The 17,316-nt window shown below is 38.7% G+C and overlaps 1 protein-coding gene across 1 annotated transcript in view; it reads left to right on the top strand.

The window, feature by feature from the left end:
- The first annotated feature begins 541 nt into the window (after nt 1–541).
- senp3b (SUMO specific peptidase 3b) overlaps nt 542–17,316 on the top strand; it is a 35,350-nt gene continuing 18,575 nt past the window's right edge. The window contains exons 1-4 of the mRNA XM_028475096.1: nt 542–709; nt 11,736–11,858; nt 14,080–14,775; nt 16,684–16,797. Coding sequence (XP_028330897.1) covers nt 11,774–11,858; nt 14,080–14,775; nt 16,684–16,797 — 895 coding nt within the window. The 5' untranslated portion in view covers nt 542–709; nt 11,736–11,773. The remainder of the gene's footprint in view (nt 710–11,735; nt 11,859–14,079; nt 14,776–16,683; nt 16,798–17,316) is intronic.

The raw sequence follows: 17,316 nt of genomic DNA, 5'->3' as shown, positions 1-17,316 counted from the left end.
AAAAAGACAATAGTGTAAATTGCTGTTTCTGAAGACACCCTGAAGACATATTTTCGTCTATTTTGGTCATGCCTATTTTCAACCAAATTAGGGAAAGACATCTGCAACCTGCTCTCCAATTCTCCACTTATATTGAACCACACTTCTCATTCTGTATTGTTTGGACTTACAGCCAATTCTATATCATTAATCTTATTATAATTTTAGCTAAATGGCCTATTCACAAATGTTTATACGCAAAACAAAAAACACTCATTTTCATCTTTGAAAATGAAGTCAAACAATATCTGAGAACTATTAAATGCTCCACTAATACTAAAGCCATGAAGACTTTTAATTTATGTTTTCTTTTCAATGTTTTTGTATAATATGATATTCTGACGCTTTGCCTCTGTATGTTTGTTTCCTTTGCACAGTATTGTAGTGTACTGTACTGCTTTGTGTTTCATAATCAAGACTAGAAGAAGAAAAAGATGTGGATGTGTGCACTCCTGAACAGCAAGTGGCGCTACTCAGAGCAGAGTGTCTCTGGTTCCATGCTAAACAACCTGGGGGTGGAGAGGAGGACATCTGGCTCTTCCACACCTGATTCCATTGAATGAGCTAAGAGACAGCCTGGTGCTGGTCCCGGTCCATCATCACAGACGGGGATCCGTTCGGTGTTCGGTGGGACACCGTTTGACATATTTGCAGAGAATCAAAGTGAAAGGTAAGAGTGTGACGTGATGTCGGCTCCTCACGCCGGGATTCCGTGTTTGTCGCTCTCCTGTGCTAGCTGAGCACAACATGGCTAACAGCTAACAGGCTAACACAAGCTGAGCAACGTTCACAGTGAAATTGTAGCCATTTCTCTTTTCCTAGTATTTGTCAAAGCGTCCCTGTAGATTTGGGCTGCGTGCAATTACAGCTAAAATACGCTTGCTTTCCAATTGCATTGCCTTTCCGTCCGTAGTTGTGAAGCGGCGGCTAGCGGCGGTGCAGCTAGCTGTGAGCGCGGTAAAGGAGCTGCTCTGTGGGGCCCTAACTCTGGGAGCCAATAAAGCACATGTAGCCTGTTTCTGTGCTGATGTGTGTATACCTGAGGCATTGTGAGGTCTAATGAGCTGAGTGAAGTCCTGTTCCTTTCCTCCTCAGTCTTTGCTCCTCAAGACTAAGATCTAGTGCAGAAATGGGACAAAGGGGACGTGCAACTGTGCTTGATTTTTGATTTTGCATTGTGTAATTTTTATGCACTATGACATGTTAAAGAAGAAATTTATTCCTCTCCCTGAAACATCTCACAAACCCTGCAGCTGCTGCGAGATGAATATCTAGTTTGACCCTGTACTAGGGGTGGGCAATATGGGAAAAATATCATATCACGAGTTTTTATTTTTGTAAAAGCACGATCACGATTTGATCACAATTTGTTTTTCTTCATTCAAATCATTTCGACTATTTTAAAGTTATTTACTAATAAAACAAACCAATTCACCCACTTAAAACTGTTGCCCTAAATTAAAAAAAGGGTATAAAAGATCATAAAAGATCATATAAGACAAAGTAATTTTCAAAGAATTTTTAAAAATGTATGTAATCAATTCTTCATACTAGTTCCAAGTACAATTAACCTCAAACAAAAAGGCTGACAAGTTATTTTAGTCACAACTAACTAAAGTAGTGTAACATTAGCATTAGCAACACTTGCTACTAGGGATGGGACTTTTTGTCGACAAAACGACCGACATTCGACACATGCTCCCCTCGACAAAAAAAATAGAGTGTCGACATGTCGAGGGGGCGGGGCTTGTGGGATTTCCAGATTGCATTTTTATTTTTTCACCTCTCGAATGGAACCTGAAAACACCGGCACCGCGAAGAAGGCAGCTTTCGTCGCATCCTTTTTGGATCCACGTCACAAACACCTAAAGTTCACGACCAAGGAGGTTAAGGAAGCTGTGCAAGAAAAGGTTAGAGATCTGTTGTCCGGCCTCCGTGCGGTCTCAGGTGATAGTGCGCGCGTTGATGATGACGAGTCCGGGCCCGCTAAAAGGGCTAAACAGGTGGATGCAATGGTTTCATTCTTCGGAGAGGACTATTTCAAGGGGGACACGGTCACATCTGACCATTCTGAAATAGAACGTTACACAAACGAAGAAGGAATATCACCCAGTCAGGATCCTGCGCTCTGGTGGTCTCTCAGTGAGTCCAGATTTAAAAACCTGAGCCGTCTGGCAAAAGCCTACCTCTGCATCCCCGCCACATCTGTGCCGGCGGAAAGAGTGTTTTCAGCCGCAGGACTGGTCGTGAATAGACTCCGCAGTCGCCTTCTACCCAAACATGTAGACATGCTTCTGTTCTTAAACAAAAATTAGGCCGAAATGGTAAGATACCTATATATATTTTATTTTCACTGAGATCTGAGTTGTTGGTGTCAGGCTCCGTCCTTTTCTGTGGTTTAAAAAAAAAATGGGCACGCTGTTTTTCGATTTTAATTGTTGCTTATTTTCACGAGTGATAAACATGTTCATTTAGTTTGTTTTTTTTTATTTGTAAAAATAACTTGTTTAGGCTACATGTAGCCTACAAAACTAAATAATAAATGAACTGGCTGTTTTATTTCTGTAAATTCCAAACGGCAAAAAGTACGTCTTATGTGTTTGTAAGGCTGTTGAATAAACATCTTAAATTTCTCTCTCTCGTTTTTATTATTACTGCTTTAATGGTCAATATTGGACACTAGAGCCATGTTTTTTAGACTAAAATTAACTAGTACAACAGTATAGATTATTTTCCACCCTCCGCATTGCTGCTGCTCTTTAAAAAAAAAGAAAAAAAAAAAAAAAGGCCGACAATTCGACAAAAAGTCGACACATGGGCCTCGACAATCGATTTCCCAAATCCCGTGTCGTTCCCATCCCTACTTGCTACATAACAAGGCAGCATATCAGTCTAGTTATTTCTGTTTGTTTTTGAGGTAACACACTCATATTAATAAAATCCTACTTTAAGCAGTGTTTGAACGCTTAATTTCACACAGTTTAGACAATCATATCCTTTACAAGATAAAACGTTACTGCTTTGGTTACATTAGGCCTGGGTGATATTACGGAGCGTGCTTCTAAGCGCTTAACTCACTCAGTGCCATTGACGAGATATCTCGTCATTTAAAATCCAAACGCTCAGCGCCATTGAGGAGATATCTCGTCATTTGCATTTTTTCACGGGGATTACTAGAAAACACCCTGGCAGAGGTCTCATCAATATCTAAGCTCTGGGGTGTTCTAGTGACCAATTGTGTCCAGAAGATGGCAGCAGTGCACCTTTAGATGAGAGATTAGCCACTGATGCTACCCAACAAAGGAGGAAGAAGCAGGAAAAGAAGTGAGATTATTGCGCTATGAAGTGATATTGTGATGTATCCAGCAGCAGCACCACATACTAACACAGAACATGTGTGGACCTGAGTGGATTATTGATAATGTTGTGATCGTGAGATAAAACCATCAACTAACCGAGCCAAACGGGTCATCCCTGCGTGTCGGGGGGTGTGGAGGTGGGTACAAAATACCCTCAGCCTGTGAGCCAGATAGCAAAATAATAGGTGACATGTAGGAAGTAGCAGCGCACCTTTGGATGTGAGATCATCCATGCTCATCGGAGCTCAGAGGGAGAAAGAAAGGCGTTTACAAGACAGAAAATGGCGCTACGTGCAGAGCTGACTTTCCCAGCAGCTCACACTCTGACCAGAGCAAGTGTGGAATTCATGGATAATGTGGCGATTGCGAGATAAAACCATAAAAAACGGGGTAAGCGGTGACACTCTGCATGTCTGGGATGAGGAGGAAGTTGTGTGTGTGTAGACTGACGGGAGAGAAAGTTGGAGGAACGCCAAAATACAGTAAGAAATCCATTCAACTCTGACCCAGATAGATAAATGATAATATTTTTGCTATCAAAAGCCCGGTCTGTGTGTTTTTTTTAAGTTTTATATAAGGAAACGATGTTCAGATGTTAGAGTTGTCACTAAAGCAAAAAAAAGCTTTAAAGTCACTGACTGGGGTTTTTTTTTGACAAAAAGGCTTTTTTCTCAGCTTTTTGCTCTGAAACTGAAGATTTGTGTAAAACTTGCTCTATTCAACGGTTGATTACAAAAGAACAAAACAAGCCAGAAACACTTTTTTTTTTTTTGATGAAAGTAGAGGCTTCAATCTTTCAGAATCTGGTATCAGATTTCAGATATTCAGAGTAGAAAATATTCTGTGGGTCTTTAAAAATCAGTCAAAATGCTCAAAACCGGCTGGCACTGAGGGGGGTAGAAAATCTGAGAATGGCTGGCACTGAATGAGTTAATAATTCTTTGGTGTCTGTAATGCTGACATGCTGACTAGTAGTGGTGCAACGGATCAAAAAACTAACGGTTTGGATCATATCACGGTTTTGAGTCACGGATCGGATCATTTTTTTGATCAGCAAAAAAAAAAAAAGAAAAAGACCAGACAAATAACTTTGCTCTCCATTTATTTTGTAGAACACTTAATGCAACATTTTTCTGCTCATTAAATACAAACAACATTTAACTTGAGGTGTCAATCCAATGCGTAAATACAATTTAGAATCTTATAAAAACAAATTAAAATGCAATATAAGGCATTAAACCTTAATCCTTTAAACAGGTAATTACCTGTAATTATCATACACTTAAGTGTATGGAGAAAAAAACAACTTATGACACCTTCTTTTTTAAACATGGAGAGTGAATTAAAAACTAGCCTATGCCCACATCATCAAGCAGATCTGAGTTTATAATTTCAAATTCCTACAATAGTCAAGGGTACCCATCTGGACTAGAGCTAATATTTATTTAATAAGAGCTTTAAAAGACATAGATAGAGGAGGCATAAACATGACGACATTCACACGGACTTATTATGCGCGCACGCACACGAGGTGTTCCTCTCCCCCCTTCCCTCCGTGTGTGTCACAGACGTTGCACCACTACTGACTAGCAAATGGTGTGATTTGGCAAAAAAAAAACATTTGGATGTGCTGTGTATGGACCAGAGACATATGACGCAGACACGGCACCGCAAGGGTTAAAATGTGCACAACAGACGGTTCTACGATCTCCGTGATTTGGGAGATCGTCGTCATGTTTTAATCCTTAAAGATCTTATATAGTCAGATCGCACACCCTTGCCCTGTACCACGCATGTACATTTCACATCGGAACAAACCAACATATTTTGTAAGCAGTGGCTATCCGCACGTAGACGTATCAATATACTGATATTCTACCCGTACGTAGCACCCCTCATTGGCCAGTTTAGGTAACGTGATAGGTCACGTGACTAAGACGCTACGTACTTGTATTTCTGTTTTCTATTAATATGTAGATTCCTGAACATCGTCACGATATGCTACGTATTTATGAACTGTTGAGATATTCATATGTAGCGCCCCTCATTGGCCAGTACTTCTGTTTGCTATTAATACCTAGATTCCTAAACTACGTTTCGGACTAACCGTAACCCTAACCCTAACCTTCTGAAGTGGATTTGAAGTTCTTGCCATACGTGTGTCACTTGTTCAGCCATTTTTTCTTTTGTTAGTCCGTATGGAATGGTCACATGACTTCTGGTAACGCCAAGCCACGTACGAATAGCACCGGGGGTTGTCCGTACGGATAGCCACTTTGTAATAATATTTATCCAGTGAATTTGCTAATTTGTCAGTGACGGCGTGCAGCATGTAGCAGTTAGCACTGTCCGTGCTCGCTGTTCATGCTAGCCGCTACATTCATGTGGTAGCGAAGGCTGCAAAGCTTTGGTGATGAGGCAAACTCTTTCTTACACAATTTGCACTCAACTAGGCTTGTTTTCAATCCGATGTTTTTAAAAGCCAAAATTAACGCAAACGAAGCTGAGCAGCTCGACAGTCTCCAGTCTTGTACTGCAGACTGTGCATCAGTATTATGGGTGTACCGGGAACTCTTAAAATAAGAAAGGTTCCGCGCTGTTTGGAACGCTAAAAAAATGCGATTAACTGTTATTTTTTTTTGCATTACTTTTACTTGTAATTAATTAATTGCAATTAACGTGTTAAAGTGACAGCCCTAATAATTGTTGCACACTTGGACTTCCAGGCATGCCCGTGTTTAAACTCTTTTTTTTTTTATCTGCATAACCTAGAAACACATAAATCAGCTGCACCGTCTATTTAATAAAAGCAATTTGCTTTGTCCATAACAATCCCAATATTACTGCGGGTCCCACCTAATACTGTACGTAATTTGAAAATTGGAAAGCGCATCTTGGACTCCGTCTTCTGAATAAAATGTTATTCTTTGTCTTTAGTATTTATTAGTGGAGGAACTATACCAAGCATGAGTAACTCTCTAACTCCGTTCATCATCACCTGCACCAATTCAGCAAACAGTAATAAATAAATTAGTTTTTATCATCCCTACTGTTGACGACTATTGTTCTGTGGTTAAGTAATGTCACATGATCAAGCCTTTTCTAACACTTCGCACTATACAGTGCTCTACACTAATTTTGCCAGTGGTGGCACTGGTGCAACTAACTTTCTCAGTTGGTCTCACCAGCACAGTATTTGGTCGCACCCTTTTTTCCTTTTTTTTGAGCAGGGGTGGGGAGAGTGTACAGCATAGCCATGCATGCTGATGAATAGTTGACTTAACTGGTGTACTGTAGTTTTGTATGAAGTAAAGATTGACAATCAATGACTTGAGATATATTTGCTAAATGTTGTAATGTTTTTGTGTCAATATTAAGTTTTTCTGCAACAAGCAGTGGCTGAAATAACAGGTCATTTATTATATATAATTTTAAAAGAAGATTTTTTTTAAATAACAGCAAAGCATAACAACAGGTTACATGTATTCTGTTTTTTATTTTGCAGAAAGGCTGTACTTGAATTAACTTAACAGTAGCATAACCAACTTAGCATATGCATTGTTTCACCCCATGGAATTCAGGTCAGAGGGTCCAGCTCTGATAGTGGGGTCTCCTAACCCTCTTCCTCTGGTCAGGGGTCTGCAACCTTTACTCTACAAGGAACCATTTAACCTCATCTCACCTGGATTAAAGTCCTCCTGGAACCCAAAAAAAATACCTTCTCAATAAAGACAATACAGTGTATTACATTATATACAGTTAAAAATATATAGAATAGTGTTTGATTTAATTTGATTTGATTTATATTGATCATGTAAATGGAAACTTAAAAACAGTTTAAAATAAAATAAATGGACAAGAAATAAAACTATTTTGCATCTTCAAATTCTTATGCATCTCATTTTAAATGAACACAATTATATTAAAAAAAATTTTTTTAGTTAATGTATTTGAAAGGCTACAAAAAATAACTTGAATTTGATAACACATGATCATGTGGCTAATTGCTCATCTCTTGCCACACATAAAACATGCATATTTAACCAGCACCATAAATCTGTCCCCACGCAATTAAAATCTCTATTTTCTCCCAGAATAGTGTTTGTGTCGGTTTAATTATCTTACCAGGGATTTAAAATTTAAGGTTAGCCACAGGTGCAGGAAAGTTGATGGTCTGTCGATGTTGCAGGAGGTGAAGTAGGAAGGGCTGTAGTCAACCAAGGAAATGGTTGGTTGACCAAGACTAACTCACGCAGTGATTAGATGACAACAACAAAAAAACGGAGAATGAAAAAAAATCGAGAATGAATAAACAGGTGCAGAGGAGGATGAGGAGAAAGAAAGAGACAAATATTTAGTTTTGGCTTTTTGTGGTGCCGATTTGCTTTTTTACACAGACCATTTATGATATGAACCTTATTCAAGCTTTGACCAGAACCCGACAAAGCAAAAGTGAAACCTACAGGTCCGACAGACATCAGGTATTTATGTCAGAGCCTGACCTGAAACCGACAATTAAAACCTATTTTTGCCTCAAACAAATGACATGCATGTTTGTTTTAGTCAGATCAGCGCTTGGAGAAACAAACACGTCAAACAGGTGCGCAGTGCGCTCGCAGTACCAGAGATGGCAGTGGATCTATTTACATAATCCATGTATCAAATATAAGGATAATCCATGTTCCTGTGCAGAAAAAGGATTGATTTAACAGTTAATGCTTGTTTCAAGCCTGTTTTAATTTGTTCCCTCTGCTCTGAGGACAGCGCAGTGACAGCTGAAGTGCAACGCCATTTTTTTTGCAGCATGCACTCACGCAGCATGCACTCACACAGAGCTGTTGCTGGACATAGAATCATGTTTAGGCATTAAATACATTATATTGATATTTAATCCATACCACCAATATAAGTGCGTTGCATATTTTTTTTTACGGTATTGAAACTGATACCATTGCTGGTTGACCAATGAAAATCTTGGTCGACCACGACGGCATCGACCAATTAGTCGACTAAATGACCAAAGTTGGCGGCCTTCGAAGTAGGAAAGTGGCTGAGTCATTGCACAACGTGATTTATTTTAGGTTAACAAATTGTTACATCATGATTTTATTTGTCATTAATCATTAATAGCCTCTGTAAATGGAGCCCTATAAAATCCGCGTTTACGGAATCACGGAAGGAATCACGGAATCGACCAATAAAAACGGTTAAACTCGGAAATTGACAAAATTGGCATGAAACACCATTACCATGGGACAAAGAAGGTTTTTTTTTATGGGGAAATGTTTCCGGGAACCGCTTATTAGGTGCACCGCCTTCCCTCCTCTTGTTCTGGCTGCATTTAACTCATCCTAAACCACCACAAACACCCTCTAGAAATAACGCAAATCATCACCAACTCCTAAATACAGAGCCCCCAGTGCCTGTTTAACTTTGCTGTGCCTTTGAAGCTCCACCCGTTTTTTGTGTTGCGCAGTGTTCGAAATGTTGTGCCTGGCTAACTCAGAATATCTAAGTCCGTGTTGTCTTTTAGTTCTTTTTATTCCAGCCTTTTGTATGTGCACATTCACAGTCAGCAAGCTACCTCAAATACAACCATTTCAGTGGGAACTTCCTGTTAACAAAATAAAAGTTTGTGGTTGGAGCAACGTTATTATAATGTTAAATTCTCACAACATCTCATCAGCGCTACAGAAGATAGGATAATTTATATTTGGTTAATCTAAACTTAATCGATAAAAATGCTCAAATTCAGTAAATCATTGATCCCTGAGAGGAAAATGGGTCATTGACATTAACGCATCTCATACATCTTTATATGACAGACAAATAATTAAAAAGGAGCAGTCAGAATAATCCATGTCATGACAACTTACCTACCTACTTTTTAATTGTATCTTTCTTTCTTTTTGACATACATTTTTGTTTAATTATGAGTTTTTTTTTATTTATTACTATTTTGTTTCCTCACAGGAGTTAAAAACTAATATTTTCTTTAAAAAATGATAAATATTTCTAAAAAAAAATGAAATTTGAAAAATTCAAGAGGAAAAAATGGAATTTTGGAAAAAATAAAACAGAATTTGGAAAAAAATTAAACGGATTTCATAGGGCCCTATGTAAAGAAACTCTATTTCAATAGTTTTTTTAAAGCTATAGGGAGTCATTGCATAAGAGTCAAAGAGCCACATTAGACCCCAGAGCCACAGGTTGCAGACCCCTGATCTGGGAGAACCACAGCTGAACATCTGGCCTGGCATCATAGTCAATCAGTTCTGGTCCCTCCATGCTGGTTCTGATGAGCGTGTACTCTATCGCGGCACATTCTTCCTTTTTTAGGGCCCTATAAAATCCGCGTTAACGGAATCACGGAATCGATCAATAAAAACGTTTAAACGCGGAAATGGACAAAATCGGCATGAAACGCCGTCACCGAGGTGCAAAGAACGTTTTTTATGGGGAAATGTTTCCGGGGACCGCTTATTAGGTGCACCGCCCTCCTTCCTCCTGTCCTGGCTGCATTAAACTCATCTTAAACCACCACAAACACCCTCTAAAACAACGCAAATCATCACTGACTCCTCACTACAGAACCTCTAGTGCCCGTTTACTTTGCTGTGCCTGTAAAGCTCCGTCCATGTTTCGTGTAGCGAAGCGGTGCTCCGTGAGAACGTGATCAGCTTTAATTATCTTCACCTGCTCAGTGTTAGAACTGTAATGCCTGGCTAACTAAGAATAACGCAGTCCATGTTGTAATTTAGTTCTGTTTATTCCAGCTTTTTGTCCGTGCCTCGTAGTTACACATTCACAGTCAGCAAGCTACCTCAAGTACAACCGTTTTAGTGGGAACTTCCGGTTTACAAAATAAAAGTCCATTGGAGCAACGTTATTAGAATGTTACATTCTAACATCTCATCAGAGCTACAATAAAATGCATGTCGAAATAATCAATTAATAAAAAATTAACTAATGAAACACAATAATGAAAACAATCAAAGTTTATACTTAATTAATTTTTTTTTTTTTTTAAATTAAGCAATGAAAAATTTAATATATATTTTTCTATTTTGAGAGTACATGGCTTATTAGCCAGAACATTGTTTTGTTTTGTTGTTTTCCTAAAAAAAAGATGTTTTGTTTTCTTTAGTTTTTTAACTTCAGTGTATTGCATGGTGTTACTTTCGTCCTGACTATGGGGGACAAAAGGAACAAAATGCAACATCTAGTCAACGTCAAATTCCACATTACACAGAAGATAGGATAATTTAAGTTAGGTTAATTTAAACTAAGTTGATCAGAACTTAATAAACCTCATTAAATTCAGTAAATCATTGATCCCTGAGAGGAAATTAGTTCTCATACATCTTTATATGACATATAAATAATTAAAAAAGAAGTCAGAATAATCCATGACACTACAACTTATATCTACCTTTTAATTGTGTGTACTTATTATTATTTATTTTGTTTCTTCACCGGAGTTTAAAACTAATATTTTCTTTTAAAAATTATAAATATTTCTAAAAAAAATGGAATTAAAAAAATTAAAGTGGAAAAAAGGGAATTTGGAAAAAAATAAAACGGACTCACTCAGCACTTTTTACTGCCCTTAATGTGAGCAAGCACTCAGTGAAGGTCTCGTTATGCCTGGCTCCGTTAGCAGACAGCGCGCACTCCAAAGGAGCGCATTGGTGTTTATACTCGCTTATTCTCCGTTGCATCGTCTCCTCACCTGCAGTGCAGAGAGACAGAGAGAGGTGCACTCTGTGGGACGTGATGGGGCACTCAGCTGCTCCGTCCAAAATAAGGTCACCCACGCACTCGCACGGATGCGACCAGACTAAAATTTCACTCGTGCACACTGAAAAAATAGTTGCATATGCGACCAATTTGGTCGCAGTCTCGAGCCCTGACATTACACAATAAGTATTAAGAGTATGTATGATTCATGCTGATACTTGTTTATGTCACATTTATGTGTTTACTGCCTTTTTCATACACAGATGTCTCAGGCATTTGTCAACTTTTGCAGAGGAACTACTTCTGACTTGTTTTAAAGAAATTAGCCAATTAAATGACAAAGTAAATCGCTACACATCCATCTTGCCCAAGTGTATGCAGAAGATTCCCAGACACGAGGGGAATCGACGACAGATTTCAAGCTCAAAAGTTCTTTGTTCTGTTTATTTGGGGGTTTTTTCTAGCTTGGTTTAACAAAGCTTCGTTTGGATCCCTGCTAAGCTTTATTGGACAGCAGTGCAGTTATTTTTCATGATAGATTTTTAATGGTCAGCCCAGTTGTAAAACCTCCTGTGAAATGTTTTGTTCTCGTTGCAGGAGACGAGCTGGCGCAGGTCGTGGGTTGTTCGTGGATAATGCGAGACAGTGGCGGGAGCCTGGCCCAGAACCGCTGGCAGGGAGAACTGGGTCTGACCGCTGTGGGGCAGGACGACACAGGAGGTAGGCATTGAAATCCAGCCCTTTCTAAACTTTTCATGTTTATTGAGGTAGATACAGTGTACTTAAGGATGAGATCTATTGGAGTTTGTTCTATAATTACAAAAAAATAAGCTAATTCAGAATTAGAATCAGAATTCCTTTATTAATCCCAGGGGAAAATTGCTTGAAATTGCTATTTTCTTTATCTTTATGATTAATGGCCAGTTTGTCTCTAAATTATTTGGAGAATTAGATGAAGAGAAAACCCAATAAAGCATATTTTGTGCTAAGGATGTGGAATTTTTTGAAATTCGATTACATTTTTGATTATTACACTAAACAATTACAACAAATACAATAATTGAGAAAAAATGAAATTTTTAATTATATTTAAATTATCCATACATTTTATTTGCTAAATAAAACAAACTTCCGCATTTAGGATATCTACTAATGAGAAAAAAGTATTAATACTTATTAATACTAACTTTGAGTTGTTTAATGCATGCACATGCAAGCTCATTTGCCAAGCTAGCTTAGCCTGCAGACTAACATGAGGAAAGTTGTTGCTAGCGGTCTAGAAACATGGCAGCAAAAACGCTTTGTAAACAAGCAAGGCAAGTGAAATTCTCTGATATGGGAACACTTCGGGTTTGATGATGAAGACCTCAAGCAAAGACACACACGCAAGAAGTGTTTTGTTTTTGTGCAAAAGTGATTTTATTTATGTTAAAAGAATATATTTTACCTTGATTTGTACAAAAAATTAAATCACTTTTGGTTGACAAATAATCGTTTGAATAATCATGATTTCAATTATGACTACAATAATTGTGATTTTTATATATATATATATATATATATATAATCCAGCAGCCCTACTTTGTGCTTTTAGTTTTGCAAGCCACTTCTGATAATGTTTGTCACGTTCATAACTCCATTCATTGCTGCGAGCGTCCATCAGAGTATGGAATTTAGCAATAACTATAAACTCTTTGTACAAAACATTAGTAAAGCAGTATTGTTGTTCTTTGTATCGTCCCTATTTATATAAACTCTATTATATCCTAACTCTAACCCCTAACTCTTTTAATCCTTACCACTTGTATGAGTGTGAAGATTCACTCAGGTAGTAGGAAAACCTGATATGAAAAATGTTAAAATAATTAACCTCTTCAACTGCAGTTCCAGCTTCCGTGACTCTCATGGGACTAAAATGTTGTAAAAAATTAATTATATCACACATTCTATAACTCTCCGTAATCCTACAAAACTCGGCTAAAACTGTAGCTAACCCACATTCAGAACAAAAGACCACAGCACACCGAGCCATTATGTTCAAAGAGGGAAAAGTTGACAACTCAGCAAACGCAGGCTTTTTCCACTGTTGTGAGTCACAAAATAAACACAGAGCTCTATAACAAGAGCCTACGTGAAACTGCACGCCGGGTTGAATCCACTGATATACAGGTTGGGTATGCTACGTACCAAAACAATGACAAAAAATCAGAAAATGCACAGTGGAAAAAGTCAGCAATGATGACAAATGGTGTCTTACCTTTGTTTCTTATCAGAAGTTGCTCCAATGTGCATAAAACTCCATATTTTGATAAATCCAAATCATGTCGTCAGATGAATACTCCCGCACATATCCGTCCAATGACTGTACAGTGCTCGTGCATAAAATGGCTGGTCTCTCCTTTAACCAGCTCTGATTGGCCAGGGCTAAAGCCCAGTCCCATAGTGTTTGATAACACCAATTTCTACAGGCCCTGAGCTTTCTAACGCTGTCAAACATTCTGATTGGTCAAAGCATTGCTCAATAACACCTATGCGTAACGGCATCAAAGAGTGGAACGGAAAATAGCATTACGTATGTCACAGCAGAAACCAGACTAAAAATGAATATGTTATGTTATTTCAAGCCAAATTGCAACACCTAGTGGTCAAACAAGATTAACAATGATTGGAATCAATTTTTCAGAGAAAAGTGGTTGAGGCTTAAGGCTACTTGTTTGTAAGCCTTACAACTGTAACATGGTTCACCAGTTTTACGCCAATTACAAAGTCAATTATCTGAATTCAATTACAATTCAATTAATATTACAACAGCAAAATATTTTTGCAATTACAACTATCATTATGCCGTAATTGTAATTATCAAATATACAATTATAATTGACACCAACCCCAGTGTGTGACTTGCAATAACTTTGAAATGTTCCTCTCTTTGGCTCTTAAGGTGGGATTCCTGCAGACCACCTGATCCCTGTGTCAGGACACGACGTGTCCAGCCCCATGCACCTCCAAATTGGGCAGAAGGAGAAAGTGTGGACTGGTGGTTATGTAGCTGAGGAAGAGAATGGAACAGGCGGGATTGAGGCTTTGGGTGATAAAGAGGAGGTGAACAGTCTTGATGATGATTGTATTGATGAGTTTGAAGACAATAGTTGGGAGAAAAATGAGGAGGAGGAGGAGGAGGAGGAGGATGATGATGATGAAGATCTAGACGATGAAGAACAGGAGGAGGAGGGGTGGGAAATGCCAGAGTTTCCCTCTCCTTCCATCCAGCCTCCCTACGCACAGCAGCACCAACATCATGGACCACAGCAGAGATTAGAAAAAACAGGTGACCCCCCTGTGGGGGCTCCCAACTCCAAGGCTGAAGCAGGAGACTTGTTCAGGTCCCGCCTCAGGAGGCATGTGACTCTGAGAGGGCTCAGGGACTTCCAGCGTTCACGCTCCCGTGGAAGCCATAGGTTTCGACTCACTCAGCACTGGAAGAGCTGGCGCCAACGTGCACGATGGTCTGGTTCTACTGGCCACCGGATGAGTCATAGAGCACATAGGTACAACCTGTACAGCAAGCCAAGAAGGACAAAAAGATCTCGACGAGCACCGTACTCTGACACGGAGGATGACAGTAGTGAGGAGAGAGGTACTGGAATGCATGTTTTTGTCCACATCTGGCTTATTATTGTGCATTTGTTTTTTCCCATTCTCCACACTTTACATCGTAGGGAAACTTGCTTATTACGTTCTCTTAAGCAATGTATGTATATATACATTTTCTAAATCTAATCTGTTCCAGCCCACACATGAAAATAAAAATGCAGTCATATAATAGTTTTGATTTTGTGTTTGTGTGCTCTGATATTCTCAGCACCAGCACACACAGAACTATTCTGTCTTAGAAGTCTCACATGATCAAACGTTGCATTCCAAGCAACTCGGAACTCAAGACTTTCCGACCTGCTAAGTGGGATCTCCTACTACGAAAAGTCGTGAAAAAATATACCGGTCAGCCATGCTGCTTTTTGATTGGCATATATTCCTTTTGACATCACAAATCACGGAGTCAGGAGTCGTCAGCTCTTCTCGTACACACACGTGGAGTTTTGGATGTAACTATTTAACAAGTTTAATATTTAAGATTGTTGCCCTGAGCTGATTAATGAAACAAGTTTACACCTAAAGAGCTACTAAACTCCAAAACTTTTTTTGCTTAAAACAATGTGTTTGAGTATGAAGTAGTGTTGTTGATTGATCCTAGTCCAACTGTTGACATTTTAGTATTACAATTTGTTGTATTTCGTTGTAAAATGAGTGTCTGCCCTCTATGGATTTAAACCCAGTTATTATAATCAAAGTTTGCTATTGGTTGACCATCGGGGCGATCGTGGCCCAGGTGGTAGTGGGTCCTCTTCTGATCGAGAGGTTGGGGGTTCGATCCCAGTACCTGACTGTGTGTCGAAGTGTCCTTGGGAAAGACACGGAACCCTAAGTTGCTCCCAGTGGTCGACTCGCGCCTTGCATGGCAGTCCTGTCCCACTGGTGTGTGAATGTGAGAGTGATTGGGTGAATGAGCTGTTATGTAAAGCACTTTGAGACTGCTTCAGTGTGGTGATAAAGCGCTATATAAAATCAAGTCCATTTTACCAAGTCCATTTGACAATAATGGTTTATGAGGCTTTGGTGGCCCCGCCCCCTCCTATAAAAAATAGCACCTGTGGACTCTGCATTCTGTGGTTAGTAGCTTGGATTGAAGGAATTGTGAATAGAGGGGTATAGTGAGTTAGCATAGATTGTTTTCTGGAGATTTATAGCATTGACTGGGCTTGTCTAAACTGCTCCACAATTATGGCATTGTCAGTCAAAACCTGGGGTTTAGTTACTCTTTAACACACTTTAGACCACATATTCTTGTCGGAGAATTTTTAAATATGTAATATAATCTGGTTTTTGCTTTCATTGTTTGGGAAGGGAGGAAACTGGGACCAAAACATTCTGATTATTTTTTGTGTGAACCCCTGTTTATTTCTTTTAAACTTCTCTCAACCCATAGATCTTTCCACCTCAAAACCTTTTACATTTACTTTTTACTGCAAACGTACACCGACTTTACTGATTAATCAGGCTGTTGCTTTATTTATTATGTTAAATAGAAATGTATGTAAATGCTCTGCTTGTCTTAAACTATTATTTTGAGTTGCCACGAATCGGATCCCTGATGAACAAAATCCACACCAATACAGTGTAGTTAGGGAAAACTTAGGGTGTGCCATGCCAACTAAGGATGGGGGAAAATAATCACTTCTAACAGTGGTGATTGTTGTTAATAAGTTAGAATTGTGGCGCCTGGTGGTAGCTATTGTATCATCTTTGGTTTCATCTCTCATGTGGTTTTACTTTGGTTGAGTTTAACAATATTGTGGAAGGAAAACTGCTTATTGTGAGGAATGGTTTGCTACGCTAATGTGCTTGAACCTCTGTTTATTTTGCAGTAAATCAAGTAATCACATGCATGTTAATTGTTGGTCAGCACTAATATTTTTTATTCTTGTAGGTAAACAGATGCGTGGCTCTTCTTTAGAAAGGCATGACCACAGAGGAAGACGGGAAGTGGAATCCAAACCTGCAGAGCTTGCACTCACAGAGGAACACACGCAGTGTGTGACTGGTAAGACCAGGGTTTTTTTTTTTTGCTGCACTCAGGTGCAAAGGGCGATGTAATCAAGGTGAAACCTTTTTTTAAGTGTGGTATCATTAACTCTGAAGTTAAAAGACAGACTACTGGTTGCTTTAGCTCAGTTTTTAGCATTTACCCATCAGCCATCAGTCTTTGTGTGAATCTGGCTCCTTTCTCATCAATAAACTACAATAAAAAATGATTCAATCCACAATTGTTCCTCCAAAAACTTGATATATTTTCATTTTATCAGGACCAAGTCTTAGTCCTTTTACAAAGTGAAATTCCACACTGTCCTTTTTTAAACTTTGCCCCAAATAAGTAAGGAGATCCTGATTTAAAGGGTACCTGTAGTAAAAATGTGTATAACAAAAAATGTGTTTAATGTACTACCAATAAACAAAACATTCACATTTAAAAAATTAATTAATTAATTAATTTAAAAGGACTTTTTAGAAAGATTTTATACCTTCTGGTACAAACTATGGAGAGCCTCCATTTTAGACAGGA

This window comes from Gouania willdenowi, chromosome 18 (genome assembly GCF_900634775.1).
Source record: "Gouania willdenowi chromosome 18, fGouWil2.1, whole genome shotgun sequence".
Lineage (NCBI taxonomy): Eukaryota > Metazoa > Chordata > Actinopteri > Blenniiformes > Gobiesocidae > Gouania > Gouania willdenowi.
Note: the sequence above shows the minus strand (reverse complement) of the source record. Positions and strands in the feature narration are given on the sequence as shown.